This window comes from Sander vitreus, chromosome 17, assembly GCF_031162955.1.
Source record: "Sander vitreus isolate 19-12246 chromosome 17, sanVit1, whole genome shotgun sequence".
NCBI lineage: Eukaryota > Metazoa > Chordata > Actinopteri > Perciformes > Percidae > Sander > Sander vitreus.
Genome location: NC_135871.1, coordinates 2,118,178 through 2,130,948, shown reverse-complemented (window position 1 = coordinate 2,130,948; position 12,771 = coordinate 2,118,178). Strand labels below are relative to the sequence as shown.

Sequence of the window (12,771 nt, the reverse complement as noted above, 5' to 3'; positions counted from 1 at the left end):
CCAAGGCTGTTTGGTCAGCTGCTACGAATGTGCTCCAGAGTACCATTTCTGGGGCACAGAGGACATGTTGGAAACTCCCTCTTGCCCCAGAAGTGCAGGTTTGCTGGGCTGGGTAGCATGTGGTAGACAGCCATGACCATGAACTGGATGTGCTGTGTTTTGCCTGTCAGATGTCATTCTAGGTCAGCTTCCTCTCCAGCGCTCCTTCCCACCTAGTCCACGCCCCATGCTGCCGCATGCTCACCATCCTGCTGGTCCTCACCTCCTCGACACCTGCCCGCACCTCCTCCAGGACAAGATGAAGTCCGTCCTTTCCATGGGCCTTGTCGTATTGTGGCTGTGAGATGGCTCCTAACTCGGCATGCTGGGTTGCCACTGTTCCAATCAGGGCTTTGTGTAAGTCAAAGACCTTGCTTAGGCTGGTGACTCAGCAGGTCATCAGCAATAGATGGTATTGCAGCGCGATCACGACACAAGCGGAAATTGTCCACCATCTTTCCTCTCTTCATGACCATGGACCTGGATTTAGTTGGTTTTCAGCTCATTCTAGCCCAGGAGATTAGTTTTACCAGTTGGGCAATCCAGCCGGGGTTGATCAGGCCCAGACTTGTGTCACAGCAACATTGGCCCACGTTTCGGACCTTTTGATCCAAATTAACCTAGAGCTTTGGTCGTGGCTTCTCTCTAGCCCTCACAAATGGATTTTCCTCCAACTGTGGATGCATTTGTTGTTGGCCACTGCACTTTAGATGGCCTCAGACACAGCCTTCAGCACCTGGTTGTGACGCCAGCAGTAGCTGCCTTCCCCAGGGCTGTTGGGCAGCTGCTAAGATTGTGCTCCAGAGTACCCTTTCTGGGGCAGAGATGTTGTATATATATATATATATATATAGGCAGGCGCTACTGTGTTTCAGTACCATGGGAAATTGGATTCACACCCAAGTTGACCGTGTTCCAGTAAAACAAGCCAGAATAACCGTTATTTCACAGTGAGTTTGCTCTATCTAGGTTAGATAGATAGATATATAGATAGATAGATAGGTTTTTATTGATCCCAAAAAATGGGAAAATTGCAGCAGCAAAATATCAGACACACATCACACATACAGAATATACATGAAGTAAAAAGGATACAATATACATGAAATAATAATAGGATAGAATATAAGAACAAATAGTTTAAAATATCTATAAGTTGGGAATGAAAACTGTACAACTTTAAATAGTATTTGTAAAGCTGTAGGTAAACAAACCTATTGTGCAAGATGCAATTAGTGCAGTTTTGATGTCTGTTTGAGTCTTATCTGTCACTCAGTGAAGAAGTGTTAAATAGTTTGATTGCCTGCGGCAGGAATGATTTCTTGTAGCGGTCCGTGCGACATCGAAGCTGTCTGAGAAGTGCTCCTCTGTTGGACCAGTGTGGGGGGGGGGTGGAGAGGGTGGTCGGGGTTACCCATGATAGATAACAGTTTGTTTAGTGACCTCCTCTCCACCACTTCAAAAGTGTCCTGTTTGCAGCCAATAACGGAGCCAGCCTTCCTGATCACTTTGTTCAGTCTGTTTGTGTCGCTGGCTCCGATGCTGCTGCCCCAGCAGATGGCGGAGGAGAACAGAGCGCTGGCAACAACAGACTGGTAGAACATCTCCAACATTCTGCTGCACACGTTGAAGGATCTCAGCTTCCTCAGAAAATAGAGTCTGCTCATCCTCTTCTCACCCCCAAAGGTTAGCCATTCGTTAGCAATACCAGTTGATAACAATGCATTAGGGTGTATTTTGTGCATACAAACTGCCAGCAAAATGTCCACAGATAGAAGTTAGACAGTACTGTGTGCACAACTGCGAGCCAGAGGAAGGCGTCTCATTTCTGTGTCAACTGTTGTCTACTGGACCTAAGGTCAGGGGTCAACCTCTGCTCTGATGAACATACATAGCCACACACACACACACACACACACACACACACACAGCTCATGTTGTCATGTTGCCATTAGCTAATTATATCAAATATACAAACGTTAAAAAATATGTGCTTGTGACATTGTTTGTATTAATACAGCTGTTAAAATGATATTTTATAGATGTACACAATGCTTATAATAGTTGTAAAAAATGTAAGATAAGATTCAACTTTGCACCCTGAACCAAATGAGTTTCTTTGTAAAACGCCAACGTTAACAGTAAGTAGTACTACCCTGCATTTACTCTGGTCTCATGTTATCTGCATTTCAACCTGAGCTCAATTATTTATAATAATAATTAATTATACAACGCAATATGCAACTGACAACTTTGTCTTAATATTTGATGGCCTGTTCAGAGAATGACCGACAAATGATATATCACTTAAGAGCAGGAACTAAGAATGTAAGACCACAACGTTTTATCCTGTAACAGTATCAGTGAAAAGACCCTGAAGGGCGTTGAAACGACAACTGTGATTACATCAAAACTGACTCAAACAAGGTTCTTGTTATTTACTAGAAAAGAGAGGATTTAAGAAAACTATAAGAGATAGTTAAAAAAGAAAAAGATATAGGAAGCTTGTCCCTCCAAGCAAACTGCTATTTTATTTATGAATTGGTATATCCAAATGTGATATTGTTCGACTTTGTATTTCTATTATTGTTATATAATATATATATTATATATTATATATATTGTTGTTCTGTTCATTTTGTTTTGTTTGTTAGATTATTTTAACTGTCTTTTTACTATCTACAACATCTATCAGTGTTGGAAGATCTCTCTTGGAGTAGACTAGTTTCTCCCTTTGAAAGCGCAAGGGCCTCGACACACACACACACACACACACGTTTTATTTTCCTAGTCCCATTTTTTAGTCTTAAGTACTTAATACAAGAAACAAATTAACAGTTAATCATGCAACATTAGTTAGTTGCAAGGATGTATAATACAAATTACTGCAATGATTATCTCTCTCCTATACTGAGTAGTCAGGTCGGTCTTTACCTAAACACCTTTATGCTATGTACAAATTGACATTAATGTAACTTTAAATAAAAACCCCATACTACTACTTTATGAGAAATGTCCAAATAGTTATGAGACAAACTGCAGATTCTAGTTTTAGTGATATATATATAATTCAGACCTGGGTAGCTTAAGTTGACTGACATTCGATAAAATGACCAACCAGTTGTTGATGGAATGCACAAGGCAACAGGCAACTTTCCCTTCTGTGACATGCTGCCAGAGTGATATAGAGCCAGCGGACGGGTTGTCTTTAACTTTTTAATGTTTATTTTACACAAGTGTAGACGGTGGTTCGCATTCTTAACAGTTACAGACACAACCAGAACCACTCAAGCTAAAAAGCATCGAGTGTTAAATGCCACATGTCCCACTGTAGCCTTTCATCTCACTATATACACAGTTTGGTTTTATTTGTTAGCCCTGTGTTAACCTTGTTAAGCTGTAAATGTAGCAATTCTTCTCTCACTTTCATAAGGAAAATTGTAGGGTATATATATCCAATTACAAATACAAAGCACCGCTTATTAAACAAGAACATATATAAAAATATATATGAATGGATTTAAACACCGGTGCAGCCAAACACTATGAACAATCTTGAACACACACTGACACTCAGAACACACTGAAAGTAAAAACACTAGCATCAAACACCAATACAGAAACTAGAAACTTTTAATCTTTACAGTTTGGATAATTTTACTGATTTCACACAAATCAATATTTTCTTTAGGAAACACACACACACACACAGCCACACACACAGACACACAAAACTAAACATACAAGACATACTCCAAAACACAACCACACAAAACAAAGACAAAAAAAAATGAATAATCATAATAATAATAATAACAATCCTATGCTACCACAGTCTGTGGGTTATCCATTATTCAATGTGAATTCATCATTTTAGAGTCTTTATATAATTCAGTACTAAGGACCATGTGGATAAGAAATCTTGTCTTGAATGGTGTTTACTTGTAATTTGTTCAATGGGCAACAAGTCTATTATCTGCTGCAGCCATTGATCCAGTGTGGGTACTGACTGGGAAATCCATGTAGTAAGTATACATTTCTTTAGCAAAAAAGGAAAACATTGTAAACACACATTTTCTTGTATAGGGAAACTTATTTTCCACATCATAATTCAACAAATATAACATAGGGCATAACTCAAAAGTACAGTTACACATATCTTGAATTGCTTTATGAATCTTCTCCCAAAAGGAATAAACAGCTTTACAATACCAAAATAAATACATGAATGTTCCTAATTCAGTTCCGCATTTCCTACACATAGAAGAGTTTGTATGATCGAACTTATTAAACTTCACTGGAGTTATATAGTATTTATACAGGAATTTATAATTAGTTTCCTTAACTTTAATGTTTATAGTTAAAGGTGAGGTCAATTCCATACACAGAGTTAACCATTCTTTTTCACTAAACTAAACTAAAAGCTCTAATTCCCAATTTGTTCTCAAAAAGAAGAAAAAGAGTTCTGGGAACTTTCAGACAAAATTCTATACAAGTGAGATATCTTACACTTAAGCGAAGTTGCAGAGATAATAAATTGTTCCAGCTCAGTGGGATAGAGTCTAAGTTGTCCCTTTTTATGTAAAGATACAATGATGTGACGAACCTGCAAGTATTTAAAAAAATCTGTTCTAGGAATTTATATTCTGCACAAATAGCAGTTAAGGATTTAACGGACTCAGAGTCTTCATCAAACATATCTGAAAAGGTTTCTAAACCATGAAGTGACCAATTTCGAAAGTCAATTTGAGAGAGAGCTAGAAAGTCGGGGTTAAATGCAATAGTTTTTGCTTATATGACCTTCTGTGCTCAGATACTTATTACAGTCCTGCCAAGCTTTCAATGTGGCTTGTAAAGGGGGGAACCCCTCTACATTCATCAGGGACTGCAGTTTAACATAAAGTGTTGTGATCTCCAATGGATAGCATGTTAGTGATTCCAGTGCTACCCAAAGAGCACTACCTCCCAACTTCCAACTTATAATATTTCTAACTTGGCAAGCCCAGTAGTACCATAAAAAAATTGGAAGTCCTAACCCCCCTTTTAAACATGGTTTTGTTAAAGTGGACAGCTTAATCTTTGAGGTCTTGTTGTTCCATATACATTTTGTTAAACATCTATTAATTAACTTAAAAAAAGAAAAGGGAATATAACATGGCAGCATATTAAAAGCATAAATAAAGAGGGAGTATACTCATTTTAATGACATTAATTTTCCCAATAAGAGACAGTGGGAGAGCAGACCAAGTCTGAAGTTTCTTTTTGCATTCCTCCAGCAAAGGGTTATAGTTTCCCTTAAATAGTTTGTCCAAAGCAGCATCCTGAAGTTTTAGAAAATGTTTGAATATCTTCCAAAACATGGCGCAAAGTTGACATAGGTTCAGTAACAAATAATAAAGTATCATCGGCATAGAGAGAAATTTTGTGATGTTGTGTGCCTGCGGTCACTCCCTTCATCATAGGATTAGTTCTGATCATCTCAGCAAACGGTTCTAAAGCAATAACAAATAATAATGGGGAGAGAGGGCAGCCTTGTCTGGTACCTCTTCCTAAGTGCACTGGGGGGGATTCCACATTATTAGTACAGACAGTTGCATTTGGAGTGTCATATAATGCTTTAATCCATTCAATGAAATTGTAGCCTAATTTAAATTTATCTAGTACTAAAAAAGGAAAATCCCATTTTAAGCAGTCAAACTCCTTCTCAGCATCGAGAGACATTAATAATGAAGGTGTTTTTTTTTCCTGGTTCAGATAATGTATGATGTTAAACAGTCGTCTAGTATTATCAGATGAGTGACGACCTTTAATGAATCCAGTTTGATCTAAATTTATTAATTTTGGGAGAATTAATTCTAATCTCTTCGATAACAGTTTTGTAATAATTTTATAGTCACAATTTAGCAAACTCATAGGCCTACATGAGGCACAACTTTGAGGGTCTTTACCTTCTTTCAATATGACAGAGATTCTAGCTGTTTTCAAAGAAACAGGAAGAATGTTATGGCTAGAGAAGTCGTTAACCATTAACATAAAAACTAATTTAAGTTGTGGCCAGAAGGTTTTATAAAATTATCCAGAAAACCCATCCGGGCCTGGAGATTTATTTGCTGGTAGTGATTTAATTACAGAAAACACCTCTTCCTCAGACAAGTTTTTTGATCTGAGACTGTGACCTGAGGTAGATCCAGACGGTCTAAAAAAGGTTGTTGCCTCAGGGATTGAAATATTTTCAGATTTATATAAACCACTATAAAAATCAAAAGATTGTTTATTAATTTCTAATGGCTTGTATGTTACTAGATTTTCAGTCCATTATTGTTCTCTTAGCTTGTTCCTTTTTCAAATAATGTGCCAATAGTTTACCTGGTCTATTCCCAAATTCATGCATTTTTTGTTTCAAATACATATTTTTTTGTTTAATATAGTTTGAGTGGTCTGAGTTGAAATTTGTCCTGGCTATAACTAATTTATTCCAATTTTCTTCAGATTGATCTTGCTTATGTAACGCTTCTCTAGATAATAATTCTTCTTTTAAACCATCAGTAATTCATTTTCTTTCTTTATTTTTATAAGAGGAGTAGGATATAATGTGTCCTCTCAAAGTAGCTTTTGCTGCATCCCAAAGTATGAATGGGGCTATTTCAGATGATAAATTATAAATATTAAAGTCTTCAATCCGCTCTCTCATTTTCTTACAGAATATTTCATCTTCTAATAATGGATTATTAAATTTCCACATTTTAGTTTTAGAAGACTCATTTAGAGTGATTTCCAAGGAGACCATTGCATGGTCTGATATAGAAATGTCATTTCACAAGATGAAACAAGCTTCAAACATTTTTTAGGAATAAAAAAATAATCTAAACAAGAGTAAGATTTATGTCTTATGTGTTCATGAATTAAAACAGCCACTCCTCGGCTATTTGTTTTAAAAGATGAAAAGAACATTTGTCCAACCCAGTCTTTCCGTAATTTAAGATGCTCTTCAGGTAAAAGGTGAGTTTCTTGCAATAAGTGTCACGTTCCTGCTCCGCTCTTATTTTGTGTTTTTTGGACTTCCCGTTTTATTTTGAAATGCATTGTTTTGTTGTCATTACAGGTCACTTCTTCCCCTCTTTGTTCTGTGTTCCCGCCTGTGTGATTACCTTCCCATCCCTAATGTGTATCACCTGTTAGTTATCATCATCCCCAGTTCCCACTGCATATATTCACCCAGTATCCACTCAACCTCTGCCAGATTGTAGTTGTACTTCGTGTCACTCTCTCCAGCATTTTTTCCTTGTTAGTTCTCTAGTGTTATTTTACTTTTGCCTTACTCCTGACTACGATATTTGCCTACTACTTTCTGTACCTTCGCCTGTTTTTGTTCTGAGAAACAATAAATCTACGTACCTGTGATTCCCTCTCCGAGTCGTGCATTTGGGTCTGCCATTGTACCTTAACAATAAGGCTATTCCCACTTTCTCTTTTTTGAGAGCTGTAAGTATTCATTTCCTTTTGATAGGATGTCCTATACCTTTAACATTCCATGTAATTAATTTAACTGATTTAAAGAAAAAAAGAAAGAAAGTACTCATGCAACCCCTCAGGCTAACATGACAGGTAGGATTTATAAAATTAAAAAGCAACAAAAAACCCCCCCCCCAAAAAAAGTACATTTAACACATATAAAACACACACTCACATAGAGGCTAACCAAAAAATTCCATCTGCACCAATCCATTGCTGGGTGGTATCTTGTGGTGAGCGTTGTTTTGTCTAAGAATTAGGGTCAATGTAACCACGTTTGTTTAGGCTCCCTCCCCTAGTGTCCAAGCCTATATGTTTCTAGTCCTACCTCCAATGTAACCTCCTTTTCCAATCAGCTGATGGAGAAATGCCATGATGTCACTCCCTTCAGTCTTTTCGGCTACATTGTAAATGCACAATTTGTTTGTTTGCCGTTTTCTTCTTTGGCTAATACTTATTAGTCTCCTTATGCGTTCCGGAGCGAAAGTTCATAACTCAGTTTTTGCTGCCAGGCATATTTTCCTCTTTAGATGTAGGGTAAACAAAGAGGTATAAGCAATCTCAATCAAGCTGTTGCCATGTCACCGGAACTGGAAGCACCACCTCCAAAATAATCAGTTGTCGTTTTTCCAGTATGTACATACATTACTACAGACAAAAAATCTATCTACTGACGCAAACACATCATTTTCGTTCCTTCTTGTTTACCTAAAAACTAGTACGTTATAAAATAAAATGAATTAAGGTGAAATATTTTTTCTTTAAAGAAAATATTGATTTGTGTGAAATCAGTCAAATTATCCAAACTGTAAAGATTAAAAGTTTCTAGTTTCTGTATTGGTGTTTGATGCTAGTGTTTTTACTTTCAGTATGTTCTGAGTGTCAGTGTGTGTTGTCTAGATGAAGATTGTTCATAGTGTTTGGCTGCACCGGTGTTTAAATCCATTCATATATATTTTTATATATGTTCTTGTTTAATAAGCGGTGCTTTGCATTTGTAATTGGATATATATACCCTACAATTTTCCTTATGAAAGTGAGAGAAGAATTGCTACATTTACAGCTTAACAAGGTTAACACAGGGCTAACAAATAAAACCAAACTGTGTATATAGTGAGATGAAAGGCTACAGTGGGACATGTGGCATTTAACACTCGATGCTTTTTAGCTTGAGTGGTTCTGGTTGTGTCTGGAAATTATTTTCCTACAGGGCATTTAATCTAACAACATATCCAATCTAAAGATAACTACTAAGCGAGAACGTATGTGGACATAAATGTACAGCTGTTGACATACCACTGGTGTCTGTGTGTGTGTGTGTGTGTGTGTGTGTGTGTGTGTGTGTGTGTGTGTGTGTGTGGCTATGTATGTTCATCAGAGCAGAGGTTGACCCGTGACCTTAGGTCCAGTAGACAACAGTTGACACAGAAATGAGACGCCTTCCTCTGGCTCGCAGGAGACAACTGCTTTTGCTGAGTACTCAGTCTAAAGTTCATACAGAAAGAGCTGCAGAAACAGGTTCTGAAAATATAGGGTTTAACATCCTTAATCATACTTTCATAGTGTAATAATTTCTCCTTTGTAATATTGTAATGTACTTGGAGCAGATGAGTACGGAGCTGAGGATGCAGGAGGGGCAGAGGACACTGGGAGCCAGACATACGAACCAGAGCGATGCATGCACAGACCATCAACATTTTTTACAAAATGTAATGCCTGATTTGAGCTAAGTTATTAGTTATTAAGTTGTTCCATTTCATATAATAATGATAACAGCTTAAATAGTTTCATAGCTTTAATATTTTGTGTTTGCATTCCTATATTACTAAAAGACATTGAATGCAATAACAATCCTCTCCCTTCCTTCTCTCATTGGTTAGCTGTGTCTTAAACATTCACCATTTCTAGTTCTCTCAGTTATATGAGGCGTTTAAATGTATCAAATACTGATAAAAGATATTTAATTTAATACATTCAAACCATCATCTATGTATTTCCTCTCACAACCCCTTTCTCTAGACATCATTTCCAGCCTCTGACCTGTACTGTAAATAGAACGATATTGCATCAGAAACACCTGTCGACCATCAATCAACATGTTGACAGGTCGTGACCTCTTGACCTGTCAGTCATCAATCAAACTGCATTCCTAAGTGACAGAACGTGCCCTCTATAATCTCTGTGAGCGACACAGACACAGGCGAATCCCCCGAGCGTTATGGCGGTGAAATGCACCGCAATGCAAAGCAACCCTGACGCAGAACTCCGAAAGGGTCACGACGGCGTAGGAGCGACGGCGTGGAGTTGACGCAGAAGCATGAAACAGCCAGTCACTACGTCCTCCGAAGCTAATCGTCCACTTGCTCTCTCGCTCTATCACCCACTCCCCACACACACACACACACACACACACATGCCGGTTGACGCACACACCAATGCACAAGTATAAACATCAGACCACCTACGTAGGCTACGGCGAAAGCTCTGCGTGGAGCCTCCGCAGAACCATAAATCAAGCTTTACTCCCTAAATAGCGTCGTAAAACTGAAATACAAATAATCTACCTTATCTGTCATTTCAATTTTGAATGATTCAGACATATTTAAGTTGCATACATTCATTTTCACTTTTTAATAATGACTATAGGGTATCCAATTTCCGAGTACAAATTGAAAGCACCAATAGAGGCTTTTCACGACGCGTCATCAGACCAGAAGTCGCCATGTTGGAGGTACTCCGCATCACAACAAAGCACAGGCACTGAAGTAGATCCCGAACGGCGTCAAGGAAAATGGTTAATTATTGCCGTGTTTTAGGTTGTACCAATAGGTCAGACCGAGAAAAACATTTGGAATATTATCGACTTCCAAAAGTTATTAAAAACCAGGGAGAGGAATGCCAGAAGTTATCAGAGGAAAGGAGGCGCTTAGTTGGCAAAGCTCAACCAGGATCTACGAGGGAAAACTCTGTCTTGTTCAGTCTTTGAAATGAAAAAAAACTATTGAGAGTCACTTGGCTACACCTTGAGTATCACAATGATATCATACAGTTAAGGTTAGGTTGATTAAAGACGTTATTGCATTACTTACTTTGGCCTTCACAACACAACGGTCGTTGATGACTTGGTACTGCGTCTCCCTCACCCATCCACACACCATCTGGTTATAGGCCTCCAAACTTTTGTAGGATTTAAGGTCTTCCGCTGTGTATGGGCTCGGTGAGAAAACCAGGTAGTTGACTATATCGGGATATGCAACTGAAGGAAGACTCACCGGGTCACCATGGATCCAAGAAGAGGGAGCCAATTTGTAGAGATCTGCACCGCCAGTAAACCGTAATTTCTCGAACTATCGCGCCTTTTTTGTGGTCCAAGTCCTTCCATGCCTTTGCATCTTGGACGCGTTTTGATGAGCTTTTCTGTTGTTTAGACATAAAGTATTAAAGTATCCAAAGTGCACAATACTCCATTACTCCATTCAGTTGTTTACACAGAGTGCCTCCAATATGGCCGCGCATCCAGGTTACCGCCCAGAACGTGACGTTGGTGAAAACCCTAAGTCGCTTTTCCATTACATGGTACCTACTCGTACTTATTTACAGCTTTTACTAGCTACTGCATTGAGCAGCCATCTTGGATTTTGAGGTCGGTGCACTGTGAGGTTCTCCGACTTTCCGAGTCGGGAATCCAACTTTAGGTGGCCTTCCAGTTGAAATTTCTGTCTTGGAACGCGGAAATTTCAATTCCCTACTGAACCTGAAAATAAGTATAATATGGGAGAAAGCATTTGTATTAGATCCAATCATCCAAAAAAGTCAGAGAGGAAAGGTTCCAAGGAAAGTAGAAATGAAGGGAAGACTGGAACATACTGAACTATTTGATCTCATCAGATGTAACACTGTAACATCTGCAATCAAATGCAGACTGATGATCCTCCTTTTTGTCCTCAATAGACAAACCAAAGACAGTTATTATGGAACGAATTGGAACGTAAAGGGATTAAACACATGGACCTTTAAAAAATCTTCCAAATGTAGTGCTGATAATTCAGTTTTGGAGCATGTCTTACAAACACAGGACTGATGACAAAGACAGAAGTGTAACTGTAACTTTACAGCTGGTGGCGATAATGCTCCGCCCGGCTGCAAGTCTCCACAAGAAGAAGAAGAAGAAGAGGAGGAAGAAGAAGAGGAGGAAGAAGAAGACGAAGGTGGTAAGTAGTGTTGTTTTGTTGTCGACACTGTTTTTAAATCTTACAGTCTGCAGTAAACCGTTTTTGAACCCAAATGGAGACGGCTGCCACAGTTACCTATTCATGTGCTGTTTCAAACGTGGCATACAATTGTTATTATTTAGCAGTTTTCATTTGTTAGCTGGTATAAGTGTTGACCGTCCAGCTGAAACATAACGGACCAGTCAGTTATTGGCTCGCTAATGTTAGCTTTGGCAAGTTCCACTGCCTTGTTGACGGGGCACCGAGCTAACTTTAGCCTAGCCTCTACGTGTCTCCTCTTGTTTGGAGGAAGCATCAACGTTATTCCAAACTCTGTTTACAAATCTGGCTTGTGTGTGATATAATATGGCCCTGTATGTAACACGACCGACTGATACATACATCTGTGTTCAACCGTCAGGGTCAGTTAGTAGCGGTATACGTGCAGGTTAGTGTCCCAAATTCCCCATACAATGTCCTTAATTATGTAGCTGCTAAACCACCTGTTTAACAGCTGTTAGGGTAACGTGTCTCAAATAAGACCCTCATCATTTGGGACACTCAGTTTTTGGAAAATAATTTGGGACACTAAGCTGTACGCATACCGTTAGTAGCACGGGTTTATAGTAACGTTATATTCCAATAATTAACGTTAGTGTCATCAAATCTAAGTTTTACATTCTGTTTGGTGGAAGAAGACTGCATCAATTAACTTTTGTTATTAGGCAAACACTTCTTAAAATGTAGTATTTTATTTAATGGCCACTGTGGATCAATTAATAGTTTTTTGCTACTTAAAGAATATATATACAGAATGTAGCACATAAGAATTTGCACCAGCAGACCATGGACAAAAATGAAATAACAAAACAAATGTCTTGTCAAAAAGACAAGAAGTGGATATCTAAGACTACAAGAGTAAAGAGAAAAAGTACACACCAATATATGTATACACAGTAAGGCACTATAAAGCGACCGCAGCCTGCCCTTTAAAGAATCTCAATACAGG

At 38.4% G+C, this 12,771-nt stretch overlaps 1 protein-coding gene across 1 annotated transcript in view; it reads left to right on the top strand.

Annotated features, from left to right (window-relative positions):
* The first annotated feature begins 11,641 nt into the window (after nt 1-11,641).
* Nucleotides 11,642-12,771, top strand: part of nt5c2a (5'-nucleotidase, cytosolic IIa) — a 31,800-nt gene continuing 30,670 nt past the window's right edge. Inside the window, exon 1 of the mRNA XM_078272980.1 lies at nt 11,642-11,762. Within this exon, the coding sequence (XP_078129106.1) occupies nt 11,679-11,762 (84 nt within the window). The 5' untranslated portion in view covers nt 11,642-11,678. The remainder of the gene's footprint in view (nt 11,763-12,771) is intronic.